The sequence below is a fragment of the Erythrolamprus reginae genome, chromosome Z (genome assembly GCF_031021105.1).
Source record: "Erythrolamprus reginae isolate rEryReg1 chromosome Z, rEryReg1.hap1, whole genome shotgun sequence".
Lineage (NCBI taxonomy): Eukaryota > Metazoa > Chordata > Lepidosauria > Squamata > Dipsadidae > Erythrolamprus > Erythrolamprus reginae.
Window position 1 is genome coordinate 152,293,608 of NC_091963.1, and position 15,825 is coordinate 152,309,432.

The 15,825-nt window shown below is 47.5% G+C and overlaps 2 protein-coding genes across 2 annotated transcripts; both read left to right on the forward strand.

Moving 5' to 3' along the window:
* Positions 1 to 1,098: 1,098 nt before the first annotated feature.
* On the forward strand, positions 1,099 to 8,205 carry LOC139154317 (beta-1,3-galactosyltransferase 5-like). Its single transcript, XM_070728737.1, has 3 exons — positions 1,099 to 1,166; positions 1,267 to 1,808; positions 7,426 to 8,205. Exons 1-3 carry the CDS (start codon positions 1,099 to 1,101, stop codon positions 7,881 to 7,883), a joined length of 1,068 nt encoding a protein of 355 aa, XP_070584838.1. The 3' UTR covers positions 7,884 to 8,205.
* Positions 8,206 to 8,430: 225 nt separating this feature from the next.
* On the forward strand, positions 8,431 to 15,012 carry LOC139154318 (acetylgalactosaminyl-O-glycosyl-glycoprotein beta-1,3-N-acetylglucosaminyltransferase-like). The gene is made up of 3 exons (XM_070728738.1): positions 8,431 to 8,450; positions 12,481 to 13,022; positions 14,561 to 15,012. Exons 1-3 carry the CDS (start codon positions 8,431 to 8,433, stop codon positions 15,010 to 15,012), a joined length of 1,014 nt encoding a protein of 337 aa, XP_070584839.1.
* The last annotated feature ends 813 nt before the right edge of the window (positions 15,013 to 15,825 follow it).

Consider the following 15,825-nt stretch of genomic DNA (forward strand, 5'->3'; position numbering starts at 1 on the left):
CTGGGGGGGGGGGGGCAAAGGGGAAGGAAGCGAGTAGGCCCAAGGCCTGAGGCCTGCAAGCCACAAGCTTCCCTTGCAAAGGTCCCACCGCTCGGCCCCCCAACCCAGCCCGATGCAATTGGGGCAGGGGAGGCACGGAGGGCTCCGGGGGGGAGAAGGCCAGCTCCCTTTTGGGGGGGAGAAAATAATTTTCTCTTTGCATCCATGGAAAAAGCAAATCTGCCTTCTGGTCTCCAAAGGCCTGGGGAGGGAAAATCTCTTTTGCAAAAATATATGGGGATGAATTGTTGCTTTTTGATGATGATTATTATTATTATTATTATTATTATTATTATTATTATTATTATTAATTATTATTGCAAAAGACACAATGGTTGTGTCTTCCTGTCTTCTGGGGCCTGGTGCAATTGCCCCAATGATCCCTCCACCTTAGGGGCTGGCAACTTGGCCCTAGATTAAATCTGGCAATAGAGAAATTAAATTGCACCTTGGTTTATTGTCTTACTGGGTGTTATTGCCTCTGTTTTTATCGCCCCTCCATACACATTGCTGTGTATGGAGGGGGGGGCTGGCTCCGAGCATTGTGAAATGAGATTTTTAAAAATAAAAATCTAAAATTTTTAACCATTGCTCGGTGATTAATTGGAATAATTGGAATACCGCTAATTCGGAATTATTGATCATGTGTCGAAATCATGAAACATTATGAAAATTTCATCATTTATTGTTTGCAAAAGGGAACCAGTCCAAACCCGTCTGTTTATTTTAAAAAAATGTTTTAAATTAATTTTATTGATTATAACACAAAAGGACAGACAGACAAACATATGACAATTATTGGGTTATTTATAACCCCACTTTCACAAGAAGTTGCTGTCGGAGATATTGGAGGAATTATTATCTAGAACTCATGTCTTTTTACATTTCTTTGTAATTCTTATTGTTTAAACGGCATAATGTGTAAATGAAGTTTTAAGATTTGAGCTTTGTTACTTTGTTTGGAGGGTGTTGAGGAGTCTGGCAGGGCCTGGGGGGTGGGTGGGCTGCGGCTGGACGTGGCTTGGCCATCCCACCTACCATCATTACCTCTGATGGGCCATGTGCTGCCAACTATTTCCTGGACAGTTGTCCAAAGTGCCCAAAGTGACCCTGGGCGCTGGTTGCGGGTGGCCAAACAATTTCTGGTTTCTTTGGCCAGGCCTGTCAGGAGGGGGTCCAACCCCACTTATCTTAATAGTCTTGGCTTAATTCTGCCTTGTCCCCTAGGCTCAGCCGTGTCTCCATCTCAAAGGTGAGCTTGGGGCTGGCAGCTGTCCTCTTGTTCACGTCCGCCCTGAGGAAGATGCTCGTACCCCAAACAACGCCCGAGCCCACCATCTCATCCCTGACCGATGGCAACTTCACCCTCTACTTCAACCGGAGCGTCTACAAAGCCCTCTTCCCACAGCTGCAGCTCTACCGGTGTCGGGAGGTGATTCCCCGGGATAAATTGTGCCAGGGACCCTTCCGGGCCCCCCTGCTGCTCCTGGCCATCAAATCCCACCCGGATTCTGGCACCAGGAGGGCCACCCTGCGACGCACCTGGGCCCAGACGGCGGAGGTGGGGGGATTCTGGCTGCGGCCCCTTTTCCTCCTGGGGGGCCCGTCCAACCAGAAGCAGCTGAATTTGGTGGCACGGGAGAGCCGTGTGTTTGGCGACATCCTGATGTGGGATTTCGTGGAGTCGCACTACAACTTGGCCCTGAAGGAGCGCTGCTTCCTCCAGTGGGTGCACGGGCACTGCCAGCAGGCGGCCTTCGTCTTCAAAGGTAGGCGGGCAAGGCGCCACGGTGATTCTCACCGCCTTCTATTTGGCGCTGTAAGCTAATCTATTTATTTATTTTTATTTATTTATTTTGTCCAATACACAATGAGGGTTTTAGTGGGTATATATCTATATACATATAGTAAAATACATGATGAAGGTTATAGAGGAGATACTCATAGTAAAATATATCTAAGAAAGAATAGAAAAGAAGATATAGGAATAGAACGTATCAATGAAAGAATAGAAGAAGAGAGATAGGAATAGAAGAAAGGAATAGGAGATATAGGAGAGCAATAGGACAGGGGACGGAAGGCACTCTAGTGCACTTGTACTCACCCCTTACTGACCTCTTAGGAATCTGGATAGGTCAACCGTAGATAATCTAAGGCAGGGGTCAGGAACCTTTTTGGCTAAGAGAGCCGTAAACGCCACATATTTTGAAATATAATTCCGCGAGAGCCGTACGTATCTCCCTTTCTCTCTTTCTTTCTCTCTCTCTTTCTCTCCCCCTCTCTTTGTCTCTTTCTATCTCTTTCTCTCCCTCCCTCTATCTTTCTCTTTTTATCTCTCTCTTTCTCTTTCTCTTTCTCTCTCTCTCTTTCTCCCCCTTCTCTCTGAAGTGGGGAGGGCCGGGTTGGCACCAAGGGAGCTCGAGACGGGGTGCAAAAGCAAACTACTCTGCTGGCCCAGGCCCACATCGGAAGGAAGGAAGGAAGGAATGGTAAAAGGGGCAATCAAGAGAGGAATGGGTGAATGAATGGACGGAGGGTGGGAAGGAAGGAAGGAAAGAGGGAAGGGACAGAAACAGAGGAAGGGTGCAAAGAAAGCAAGGAAAGGTGTGAAAGGGGAGAGTAAGAGAAGAAGGAGTGAAAGAAGGGAATGAGGGAGGAAACAAGGGAGGAAGGAGAAGGAAAGCAAGAAATGGAGGGAGGGAGGGAAGGAAGGAAGGAAAGAAAGAAAGAAAGAAAGAAAGAAAGAAAGGGGGAAGGGACAGGAACAGAGGAAGGAAGCAAGGAAACTTATGAAAGGGGAGAGTAAGAGAGGAAGGACTGAAGGAAGGGAGGGAGGGAAGAAGGTAGGAAGGAGAAAGAAAAGAAGAAATAGAGGAAGGGAAGGTAAAAGAGAGAAAGAAAAAGAGCAAGAAAGAAAGCAAGAAAGAGAGAAAGAAAGAATGAAAGAGAAATAAAAATAGAGAGGGGGAATGAAAGAAATGGAAGGAGGGAAGGAAGGAGAGAAAGAAAGAGAAAGAAAGAAAGCAAGAGAAAGAAAAAAGAATGAAAGAGCAAGAGAGCAAGAGAGAAAGAGAAAGAGAGAAAGAAAGAAAGAAAGAAAGAAAGAAAGAAAGAAAGAAAGGCAACTTCAAAGAAAGGCTCACTGAGCATCTCTCACTCTCTCTCTCTTTCTATCCCTCTTTCTTTCTCTCTCTTCCTTTCTATCTCTCCTCTTCCTTTCTCTCTCCTCTCTCTCCCCCTCTCTTTCTACCCTCCTTTCTCTTCCTTCCTTCTCTCCCTCCCTCCCCTCCCTCCCTCCTTCCTTCCTCTCCATTTCTCTTTCCCTCCCTCTCTTTCCCTTTTCTTTCTTTTGGTCCACTTCTCTCTCTCTCCGCTTCTCCACTTGCCTCCCCCTCGCGCCTCGCCCTTCCCACCCGGCCACCCGCGCGCGCTTACCAGCAGCAGGAATTCAAGTAAGCCCAAAAGAAGCCATTGGCTCCGGGCGGCGTTCATGGCCCCCCCGAACCCCCAGCCCAGCTGGAGCTCCCTCTCGCCGCCGCCATCTCCCTGCGACTGCCTGCGGCCGCTGCAGCCCCCCCCTCCCACCGGGCCACAAAGGACATTTGCCGCCGACGCCAGTGAAGCTTCAGCTGGGCGGGGCGCTGCTGGTACTTCCCTCCTGGGGCTCCCGCTCGCAGCTGTCCCCCGGCTTCTGCTCGATGCCGCGGTTTTCGGCGCTGTCCTGCTGTGCCCCAAAGACGGAAGGCGGGAAAAAGGCGAGAAGAATGGAGCTCTCCTTCTTCCTGCCTTCCGTCTTTGGGGCCCAGCAGGACAGCGCCGAAAACCGTGGCATCGAGCAGGAGCCAGGGGACAGCTGCGAGCGGGAGCTCAGTGCTAGGAGCCCTGTCTGCGAGCCAGATACGGCCATCAAAAGAGCCATATCTGGCTCGCGAGCCATAGGTTCCCGACCCCTGATCTAAGGGTAAAGTGTTGGGGATTTGAGGATGACACTATGGAGTCCGGTAATGAGTTCCACGCTTCGACAACTCAGTTACTGAAGTCATATTTTTTACAGTCAAGTTTGGAGCGGTTAATATTAAGTTTGAATCTGTTGTGTGCTCTTGTGTTGTTGTGGTTGAAGCTGAAGCAGTCGCTGACAGGCAGGACGTTGCAGCATATGATCTTGTGGGCAAGACTTAGATCTTGTTTAAGGCGTCTTAGTTCTTAGCTTTCTAGGCCCAGGATTGAAAGTCCAGTCTCGTAGGGTCTTCTGTTTCGAGTGGAGGAGTGAAGGGCTCTTCTGGTGAAGTATCTTTGGATATTTTCAAGGGTGTTAATGTCTGAGATGTGATATGGGTTCCAAACAGATGAGCTGTATTCGAGGATGGGTCTGGCAAAAGTTTTGTAAGCTCTGGTAAGCAGTGTGAGATTGCCAGAGCAGAAGCTACGTAGGATTAAATTAACAACTCTTGAAGCCTTCTTGGCGATGTTGTTGCAGTGGGCTTTGGCACTTAAATCTTTTGTTATTAGTACAACGAGGTCTTTAACCGAGTGGGGATTATCTGTGATAATTTGATTATTCAGTTCGTATTTGGAGTTCAGATTCTTCTTCCCAATGTGCAGGACAGAGCATTTGCTAGTTGATATTTGGAGTTGCCATGTGTTAGACCACTCAGAAACAGCGTCAAGGTCTTTTTGGAGAGCAGTTGTGTTATCGGTGGTGTTGAAGAGTTTTACATCGGTTCTCTGAACCCAGCAAGGGTTTAACTGGATCTGTTTTCCCTTGAAGACAGTTTGTTTCTGTCGAGGTGAATCTAGGTCAGTTGGAGTACAGGTGAAGGAGGGAATGAAACACCCCCCACTCCCCCACGGCTAGGGAGCAAATCTGAAGGTGAGTTAACTGTCAGGCTGCCCTTCAGTCAAGAGACCCTCCGTCAACACTGGGTCATCTCGTCTTTTGGCAACGGCCTTCTCCTGCTCAGCTGGGGGTCTTTCAGGTGGGGGTGGAGACGCACGTTAGTCCCAAAAAGTCCCTTTTCTTTTTTAAATTATTATTTTTAAATTATGAGGATTAGGATTAGGTTTAGGATTAGGATGACTGTGACTGGGATTGTGATTTTATTCACAAAAACAGCAATACACAACAAACAAGATTGATTCCCTATCACAATATCACAAGTCGAACATTCAAGTGTCTAGGGTTGTGTGATGTATGTTTGTAAGATGTGCGCAGATCCAAGTCCGGGGGCCTTTTGCAACTGACAGGTCATGATCTGGTCAATGTTTATTGTTTCCAAATGCCGGCTGAGGTCTTGTGGCACAGCACCCAGTCTTCCGGTCACCCCTGGGGCCACCGGTACTGGCTTATGCCGGAGTCGTCATAGTTCAATTTTAAGATCCTGATCTCGGCTAAGTTTTTCTTATTGTTTTTCATCAATTTGGCTTCAACAATCCACACTTTTTTCTTTTCCACCCTCATGAGATCCAGTGTATTGTGTTCCAAACCCCTGTCAGTTTGAATTCAAAAGTCCCAAAGTATTTTGGCTTCTTTTCAACCACTTCCTCGGGTTTAGGATCCCACCAGTTCTTTGCCGCTGGTAGATGGTAGTTGTGGCATAGGTTCCATGTTATCATTAGCATTTATTTATTCATTGGATTTATATGCCACCCCCTCCGAGGACTCATTATCATTATGATTGATTTTTTGATTGATTGATTGATTGATTGATTGAATTTATATGCTGCCCCTCTCCAAGGACTCATTATCATTATTATTTTTCTCCATCATACATTAAATAATGACACCCATATAAACCAAACACAATAATAGAAAGGAAAATACTAAAAGTGTCTTGCTTTGACTTCAGTTGGAACTATGAAGAGCTGTCAGTCTGAACTTCCAACTTCTACTTCCTTCCTTCCTTCTTCACCTGTTCCCAGAGTGAACTGTTCATAATTCTATCAGTCACTGTTAGAAATTATTGGCAGGTTCTTTCTATTGTCTTGGCGTCTTGCCAACATGTTTATTATCTCCATATAAATAAAAATATCAATGTCTGTTGGTTCACAACCTCAAATCGTCAAAGGTTCTTCACTGATTGCTTTGAGACTTTGACACAGCGTTGCATTCAATTACGGGCCTTCTATATTATATAGATGCCACACCTGGGACAGGTAAAAACTGGTGAAAAACATAGGAGCCTTGTTTTGATTGGCTGATGAAAAACATACGGGGCCCATTTTCATTGGCTGGTGAAACAAGATAGGAGACACTGGTGATAAGTTGAACCTATGAGAATGGTCCATTTATATTGCGAAACAGGGAGTTGTTTGGCATCTAGACAGGAGATAAACATAGGAGGTGCATTTTGATTGGCTGGTGATAACTTCAAACAATGAGAATGGTCCGTTTAGGTCGGGGTAGACAAAATTGGCTCTTCTATGACTCGTGGACTTCAATTCCCAGAATTCCTGAGCCAATCATGCTAGCTCAGGAATTCTGGGAGTTGAAGTCCGCATGTCATAGAAGAGCTGATATTTCATCATTTTTAATCTAAACTGATCTTATCTTGGGTGCATAGCTTTCATCAATACTGCCTCTCCACCATGCTATCCTCATCACCTGGTTTACGAATAGTATTTCTAATCCCTCCTTTCTTATTAATACTTATTCATTTTTTTCATAATTAAATTTCTTATCAAGCCACACATAAAATTTCATCCATATTCTACAATTTTTGGAATCTTCTTTGTCTTTAATCTTCATTGCCAATCTGTTCATTTCTGCACAGTGTAAAATCTTCTTTATCGCTTCTTCCGTCCGAGGTGATTTTAATTTCCATTTTTGAGCATACGCTATTCATGCCACAGTCACCACATGTATAATAATACTTTTTATATTTCTCAGACAATAGGAATTCTCTGTTTTTTGGCCCAGCGTCTCTTCTAACCATGCTTTAGTCATAATCCAATATTTTTTAGTTTCAGTGCAGGTCCACCATATATGTCAGCAGTTCTCAATCTGGGGCTCAGGACTCCTTTGGGGGTTGAACGACCATTTCACAGGGGTCGCCTAAGACCATTTGAAAAGACAAATTCCCCATGGTGTTAGGAGCTTTTATTCTAGCAGCGTAAGCAATTCATAATAAAAGCAAATAGCAGGGTGTCCTGCAAATTTGGAAAACAGGAAAATCAGGGAATTACTTTTTACTTTTTAAGAGCTTCTGTGCATGTGCAAAAGGAAAAAAACAAGAGGGTGGGGCCCAAGGCTCCGTCCAGAGAACCAGCTCCCATACGGCAGGCCTGGGTTACTGCTGGTTCCAATAGCCCAGGCCACCAAATTACCACCGGTTCTATAGAACCAATAGGAACCCACCTCTGATACTCCTTCACTGCTTTGCTTTTCAGGGGACGACGACCTCTTTGTGAACCCCAAGGTGCTGACCGATTACCTCCGCCGGACACCCAACGCCTCCCACTTTATCCACGGCCACATCCAGTTCCACTCGGTGGTCATGAGGCTCTACAAGTATGCCATCTCACGGGACCTCTACCCCTTGGACCGCTACCCCAACTTTGCCTCCGGAGGGGGGTTCGTCATGTCGCGTCGGGGTCTGGCCGCCCTCTACCAGGCCTCGCTGAAGCTCCCCGTCTTCCCCCTGGACGATGTCTACTTGGCCTTCCTGGCGCTGGCGGCCAAGATCCGCCACCGGCACAACGAGGGCTTCCGTGTCTGGGGCATCGCCAAGGATGAGCTCTCGGCCTACCGGAACTCTGTTTGCATCCACGGGGTCAGCATGGAGAGGATCGAAGAGGTCTGGAAGCAGCTGGAGAGCCCCCAAAAGGACCTCTGGACCTCATCTTGATGCCTCCCACCCAACTATTGGTGGCTGGTTCTCAGAAGCCTCTGGGCCCGAGAAGTGCCTTGACCAGAAGGTCAGTCCACTTCCGGCGTGGCTCTGGTTCACTGCCACGTGAACAGGGCAGGAGTGGCCGCAAGACTGTGTCCTCCAGGAGTTAGAAAACACATTCCTGCGACCGAGTGGACGTAAAAATCAGCAATAGTGTCAATCTTCTTAGACACTTAGGAAAGAGAGACCCTCGACTCTGTTTGATCAAAGCGATAGAATATTTTATTTACTAAAGTTAAATGATTGCAGCAAAAATAAAGCTAGATCTGAGAATTCACACGTAAAGGTTAAACTTCATTTGTTTTATTTTATTTAACAGGATTTACTGTATTTTTCAGAGTATAAGATGCACTTTAATTTTGGGGCAGGAAAATAGGTAAAAAGTATCTGCTTACCAGGTATTCATCTGGTCAGCATCCATAGTCTGGTCAGCTTCAGCACATTATTTAAATGGTTAGGGCTGGTTAGGGCTTTAAAACAACCTTATTCAGAGAGAGTAACAATGAAAGAGCTTGCAAGCAGGTAAGAGCTGGGAACATCATTAGCGCCTGGAAAGAAACATTCGGAGCAAGAATAGCAATGGGAAAAACCCTGCAAAGACTTAGGGGCTTGGAAAACATTCTTCTTTGCAGAGAGTAACAGTGAAAGAGCTTGCAAGTGGGTAAAAGCTGGGAACATTGTTAGCACCTGGTTAGTGCTGGAAAGAAACTTACTCAGAGCAAGTTAAAGTAATGAAAAAAAACCCGCAAAGACGTAGGGCTTGGAAAACACTCTTTGCAGAGAGTAACAATGAAAGAGCCTGCAAGGGAACAGCTGGGAAGAGCATTAGCACCTGGTTAGGGCTGGGGGTGGGGAAAAAGCTACATTCAGAGTGTAAGACACTCTGTGTGGTGGATGATGGGCAGTGGAGTCCTCCGCAGAGTGAGGCTGGACTGCCCTGACAGATGTCAGCAGTCCAAACAGCATCCGAAAAATAAATCCAGAGTCCGGGGCTCGGCCTTCTTCAAAGTTCCCATTTATTAACAGGGACCTGTTAGCACAACCAGAGAAACCCGGATCTAAAGTTTATTTATTTATTCGACTTCTATGCCACCCAATCCCGAAGGGTTCAGGACGGAGTTACGAGGGCATCTCCACCAGAGTTGGAGTTTATTTATTTATTTGTTTATTCATTTAAACTTAAATAAAAAAAACAGCCTTTAAATTTCTCCTAATGGACTCAGGGTAGCGTACAGAATAAAACAAAGATAATATTAGTATTAAAATATTAAAAAGCATTAAAAGACATTCGTCCATTACTCATCCATCACTGCTAGCATACTACTGGCTGGAGCAGAGTGTAATTGCTCAATAGCTGTTTGTTTGTTTGTTTGTTTGTTTGTTTGTTTGTTTGTTTGTTTGTTGATTGATTGGATGTCTATGCTGCCCCTTCCTGAGGAAAACACACAACATAATAAAAAACAGTATACATGTCAAAATCTAAAATCCAATTAATATAATTAACTACTCTAAAAACCCTGGAACATGAAAAACCATTCATTCACATCCAACAACACGCACACATCCCACTCATCGGCCAGAGGGCAGAGTCTAGTGACCCCCCACCCCACAAGCCTGGCGACATAGATGGGTTTTCAAGTTCTTAGGGAAGGTGAGGAGGGTGGGGGGCAGCAGAGGTCTCTGGGGGGAGCTGATTCCACATTTCCTTGCATCTCCTCCCACCAGCCCATCGCATGAACCCAGACATCTTCGTCCAGCATAATCCTGCAACTCCCAGCAGCTTCCGGCCAGGTGCCAAACAGAGGCTGACCTTGAGAGTCCAGGCATGCAGCCACAAACACACACCCACACCGAGTTCTTCCACAGCAGGAAACGTGCCAAAATAACATAGCATGATGCGGCAGGCCAAAAACTCTCCAAGCATTCTGGCTTCGGCCTAACGTCAGCACCCGCCTGCCTGCGGCCATCTTGGTTGGGGGGGGAGGGAGGGGGCTCTCTGGGGAAACCCTCCCCCACCCAAGATGGCTGCCGGGAGGTGCTTGAGGAGGCTGCGGCCCAGGAAGTGGGTCCCCGCTTGGGTTGGGCTAGGGGGGCGAAGGAGAAGGAAGGGCCGGCCAGTGAGGAGGCCCAAGGCCCAAGGCCTGCAACCTCCCCTGCAATTGGGGCCGTAAGGGAGAAGGCCGGCTCCCTATTTCGGGGGAGCATAATCTATTTTTATTTATTTATTTTGTGCCATACAAATTGAAAGTTAAGGAGAATAAAAACGTGTAATAGTAAATATCAGGGAAGGGACAGAAGAAGAGATATGAGAATAGAATACGTCAATGAAGAGTAGAGGAGAAGGATATATGGATGGGAGAAAAGATATATAAAATATAGGAGAGACAATTGGACAGGGGACAGAAGGCATGCTAGTGCACTTATGCACGCCCCTTACTGACCTCTAAGGAATCTGGAGAGGTCAATCGTGGATAGTCTGGGGGTTAGGGGTTGACACTATTGAGTCTGGTAATGAGTTCCACGCTTCGACAACTCGGTTGCTAAAGTCATATTTTTTACAGTCAAGTTTGGAGCAGTTAATATTAAGTTTGAATCTGTTGCGTGTTCTTGTGTTGTTGCGGTTGAAGCTGAAGTAGTCATTGACAGGTAGAACGTTGCAGCATATGATCTTGTGGGCAATACTTAGATCGTGTTTAAGGCGTCGTAGTTCTAGGCTTTTTAGATCTATTTCTATTTCCAAAGGCCTGGGGAAAAAATATATTTTGGAGAAATATCTGGGGCTGGATTGTTGCCTCTGGTGCTCCCGGTGTGTGTGTGTGTGTGTGTGTGTGTGTGTGTGTGTGTGTGTGTGTGTGTGTGTGTGTGTGTGTGAATCCTCTTGCAGCTCAGCCCTCGAACCGTGATTATGATTATTGTGAAAGATACAATGGTTGGTTTTCTTGTCTTTTGGAGCCTGGTGCAATTTTATTTATTTATTTAATTTTATTTGTTTTGTCAAGTGTGTATTGGCTGTATACAAAGATATAACAATATTTACAAACATGATACTTGTAAGAGAGAAGCCTTAGGACAGGGGACGGATGGCACGCCCCTTACTGACCTCTGAGGAATCGGGAGAGGTCAAGAGTGGACAGTCTCTAAGGGAAACGTTTGGGGGGGTTAGGTGAGGATACTACAGAGTCAGGTAGTGAGTTCCATGCATCAACTCCTTGGTTACTAAAGTTGTATTTCCTGCAGTCGTGTTTGGAGCAGTTTACTTTCAGTTTGTATCTTTTGTGTGCTCGTGCATTGTTATGGTTGAAGCTGAAGTAGTCGTTGACAGGTGGGATGTTGCAGCGGGTGATTTTATGGGCTATGCTTGGGTCCTGTTTAAGGCACCTGGGTGTAGACTTTCCTTGGTTCAGTTGTTATTGTTGTTTTTAATCACCCCTCCACACACACTGCTGTAGCCCACCCTCCAGATTTTCTTTGCTGAGTGGAGGCAGGTTACCAACATTGTGAAGTGAGAAAAAGTTTTTAAAGTCTCAAATTTTTAACCATTGCTCGGTGAATAATGGGAAATGTCAGTTTGATCCTAGTTTGTACAGGAATCGCCGTGCGTCATCAAAGTCATGAAACATTATGAAAGTTTATCAATTATCGTTTGCTGCCATTGCATCTGAGGGTCACTGCTGTGTTCACCATTTTTAAAAATTATTATTTATTTGAGTTGCAAGGGACCTTGTAGTTCATCTAGTCCAACTCCCTGCTCCATCCCTACTCCAGTTTGGACAAATGGCAGTCCAGGCTCCCTTTGAAAGTCCCAAGTGTTGGAGCTTTCACAACCTCTGCATTCAATAATCATTATCATCATCATCATCATCATCACCATCATTTATTAGATTTGTATGCTGTCCCTCTCCGAAGACTCGGGGCGAGTCTTATTTCCAGGTTGAATCTCTCCTTGGTCAGCTTCCATCTGTTGGGCCTTGCCTGGCCTTCTGGTGCTTTTTATTTTTATTTATTTTATTTATTTATTTTGCCCAATACACATTGTAGGTTATAGAGAATATACACGTAGTGAAATATATCAAAGGAAGAACAGAGAAGATATAAGAACCAAAATAAAATAAAATAAGTCAATGAGGAATAGAGGGAAAGATATAGGTATGGAAGAAAAGATAAAGGAGAAAAGGAGAGACAATTGGACAGGGGGGGGGAGGGACAGCCCGACCCCCCTCCTCCTCCTGGAAGACTGCTATCCTGTCTCCCCTGGTCCTTCTCTCCTTCCAAGCCCAGTTCCTGCAACCGCTCTCCGTATGTTCTGGTTTCCAGCCCCCTTATCTCATCCTGGTTGCTCTCTTCTGCACTTTCTCTAGAGGTTCAATGCCTTTTTTGTAATGTGGTGACCAAAACTAACCTACCCAGCCTGAGACATTAGGTGCCCAAAGTGACCCTGGGCGCTGTGTGAGGGTGGCAGAGCAATTTCTGGCTTCTTTGGACAGGCCTATCAGGACGGGGTTCAACCCCACTTATCTTAATAGTCTTGGCTTAATTCTGCCTTGTCCCCTAGGCTCAGCCGTGTCTCCATCTCGAAGGTGAGCTTGGGGCTGACCGCTGTCCTCTTGTTCACATCCGCCCTGAGGAAGATGCTCGTACCCCAAACAACGCCCGAGCCCACCATCTCAGCCCTGACCGATGGCACCTTCACCTTCTATTTCAACCAGAGCGTCTACAAAGCCCTCTTCCCACAGCTGCAGCTCTACCAGTGCCGGGAGGTGATTGCCCAGGAGGCCTTGTGCCGGGGACCCTTCCGGGCACCCCTGCTGCTCCTGGCCATCAAATCCCACCCGGCTTCTAGCGGCCGGAGGGCCACCCTGCGACGCACCTGGGCCCAGACGGCGGAGGTGGGGGGCTTCTGGCTGCAGCCCCTTTTCCTCCTGGGGGCCACGCCCAACGAGAAGCTGGTGAAGCTGGTGGCCGAGGAGAGTCGTGAGTTTGGTGACATCCTGATGTGGGATTTCGTGGAGTCCCATCACAACATGGTCCTCAAAGACCGCTGCTTCCTCCGGTGGGCACACGGGCACTGCCAATGGGCAGCTTTCGTTTTGAATGGTAAGTTGCCCAGGGAAGTTTCAGTGGTGAGCTTGCCCTCCAGGAGACCCCACGGGGAGGGCGAGTGGCCCCTCAACACCTTTTGGAAGGGACCCCCAGTTCAGTGCTGCTGCGCAAGGCTTGTCCATCAAGGTTGAGAAATAAATCAATCTTTCAAGCATTTTTGCCATCGTCCAGGCCAGGAGTTTCCAACTTTGTGGACTTCAACTCCCAGAATTCCCCCAGCCAGCAAGGGGTTTCCCAGGACAACGTGGATAAACGACGTTATTGTAATTTCCTCTCGGCCCGAGTGTTGCAATGTGCTCTACATGGGGCTGCCCCTGAAGAGTATTCGGTGCAGAACGCAGCTGTGCGAGCTATTGTGGGTGTGCCTAGGGGCACCCACGTTACGCCCAGACTCGGGTGTTGTTGTGTATACTCCCTTGCAGCTTGAGTAATGTCCAGATTCGGAGGATGGGTGGGATTTAGAGATCATAAATTTCCCTGTTCTACCAACAGTTAGCAATGTTAGTAAAGACCACGGAGCTAATGACATAGATATGAGTTCGGGTGACCCCAATGGGGGAAATGATAGCTGGAGGGAGGCTCATTTGAGACGCTTTCGGAGACGCTTGGAAGAAAGAGGGAAGAGATATTAGAGAGTAATTAATTAATCAGTTACCTCACATCCGGGTGTAAAACAGAAGCTGAATTCATTCAATCTTGCAATCTAAAGATGGTCACGTCCAGGACTTGCTCCGGAGCGTAAGCCATCATATGTGATTTATTACTTGCTTTTTTATGACTCCTGGCTAGCCCTGATTAGCCCATAAATCTTAGAATGACTTGTGGAATGTTTTTTATGTTACTGCCCAGCTTATCTACTTAATTGCTGAGATAGAGATGAGGAAAGAAGAAAACTGCGTGCAAGTCTACAGAGAGGGGCGGCAGACAAATCGAATGAATGAATGAATGAATGAATGAGTTGATGTGTTAAAAGGAGAAATGGATGTGTTTTACAATTGGACACATTGAGAAATAATTTATTCCAAGCATTATCAGTCTGAGCCTGAAATCAGAACAGGTCCTGTCAGCCAAACAATACCCACTGGCGGGGCTGTGAGGAAGGGCCTTTTCTGTGGCGGCTCTGGTTCTATGGAATCTGGAGGAGGCCAACTCTATGTGCTCTTATTGGTCTCTGGGAGGTATGCCACCGGCAAGAGACGGTCCCGTAAATAGTCTGGCCCTGAGACATGTAGGGGTTTATAGGTGACAAGCAACCCCTTGAATTGTGCCCGGAGACTAATAGGAAGCCAGTGCAGCTCACGGAGTGTAGGTGTTATATGGGGGCACCGAGGTACAACCATGACAGCTCACGCGGCTGCATTCTGGACAATTTGGAGTCTCCGAACACACTTCAAGAGCAGCCCCATGTAGAGCGCATTGCAATAATCAAGACGGGAGGAGATGAGCGCCTGAGTGACTGTGCATAGAGCCTCCTGGTCCAGACAGGGCCTGAGACGTGACGGCACCCAACCTGAGTGGCCTTTGTCTTGCAGGGGATGATGACATGTTCGTGAATCCGCCGGCCCTGACGAAATTCCTCCGTCAGACCCCCAACATCTCCCACTTCATCCACGGCCACATTCACTACCACCCTGCCGTGAAGCGGATCGGCCGCGATGCCATCCCCGTCCTGCTCTTCCCCATGACTCACTACCCACACTTCGCCAGGGAGAAGGGCTTCCTGGTGCCTGGCAGTGCCCTGCCTGCCCTCTATCGGGCCTCGCTCATGCTGCCCACCTTCCCTCTCAGCGGCGCCTACTGGGCCTTCCTAGCCTTGGCCGCCCAACTGCCCCATAAGCACAGCGGCGACTTCCGGGCGTGGGACAGGATGGAGGACCACTTCACCTTCTACCGCAAGTCCCTGGTGGTCCACGGGGTCTCCATGGAGAGGCTGGAGAAAGTGTGGCGGGAGCTTGGGAGCGCTGTGCAGGGATGGCCGAACTGAATGCAGGAGGCGCTGTGTAGGCCCGCATGCACCGTCCTTCGACCGTTGGACCCGCAAGGGCCATGCCACCTGTTGGCACTGGCTCCCTTCAACCTCACGCCAGAGGGCCACGACTTGGCTTCGTCAAAACCCACTTCTCCATGTTCCGTTTATTAAAAAGGTTTGCCAAGCAGGCGGGTCCGTGTTCTGTGTTTGCAAAGGTGTCTGAGCTGGGCAACGTTTGCGGACTTTATTTATTTATTTATTTATTTGTTAGATTTGTATGCCGCCCCTCTCCGTAGACTCGGGGCGGCTCACAGCAACAATAAAACAATGTACGACAAATCTAGTAATTTAAAAACACTAAAAAACCCATTATTAAAAGCAGACATACACACAAACATACCATGCATAAACTGTATAGGCCTGGGGGGGATGTCTCAATTCCCCCAGGCCTGACGGCAGAGGTGGGTTTTAAGGAGTTTACGAAAGGCAAGGAGGGTGGGGGCAATTCTAATCTCCGGGGGGAGCTGGTTCCAGAGGGTCGGGGCTGCCACAGAGAAGGCTCTTCCCCTGGGTCCCGCCAAGCGACATTGTTTAGTTGACGGGACCCAGAGAAGGCCAACTCTGTGGGATCTAACCGGTCACTGGGGTTCATGTGGTAGAAGGCTGACCCGGAGATACCCTGGTCCGATGCCATGAAAGGGCTTTATAGGTCATAACCAACACTTTGAATTGTGACCGGAAACTGATCGGCAACCAGTGCAGACTGCGGAGTGTTGGTGTGACATGGGTATATTTGGGAAAGCCCATAATTGCTCTCACGGCCGCATT

Bases quoted from the DNA above. Each gene is read 5' to 3' on its own strand.
- LOC139154317 (XM_070728737.1), top strand. From the start codon at position 1,099: ATGTGCTGCCAACTATTTCCTGGACAGTTGTCCAAAGTGCCCAAAGTG. The intron at 1,167-1,266 runs GTGGCCAAACAA...CTTGTCCCCTAG, and splicing joins ACCCTGGGCGCTGGTTGCGG to GCTCAGCCGTGTCTCCATCT. The intron at 1,809-7,425 runs GTAGGCGGGCAA...TTTGCTTTTCAG, and splicing joins GGCGGCCTTCGTCTTCAAAG to GGGACGACGACCTCTTTGTG.
- LOC139154318 (XM_070728738.1), top strand. From the start codon at position 8,431: ATGAAAGAGCTTGCAAGCAG. The intron at 8,451-12,480 runs GTAAGAGCTGGG...CTTGTCCCCTAG, and splicing joins ATGAAAGAGCTTGCAAGCAG to GCTCAGCCGTGTCTCCATCT. The intron at 13,023-14,560 runs GTAAGTTGCCCA...TTTGTCTTGCAG, and splicing joins GGCAGCTTTCGTTTTGAATG to GGGATGATGACATGTTCGTG.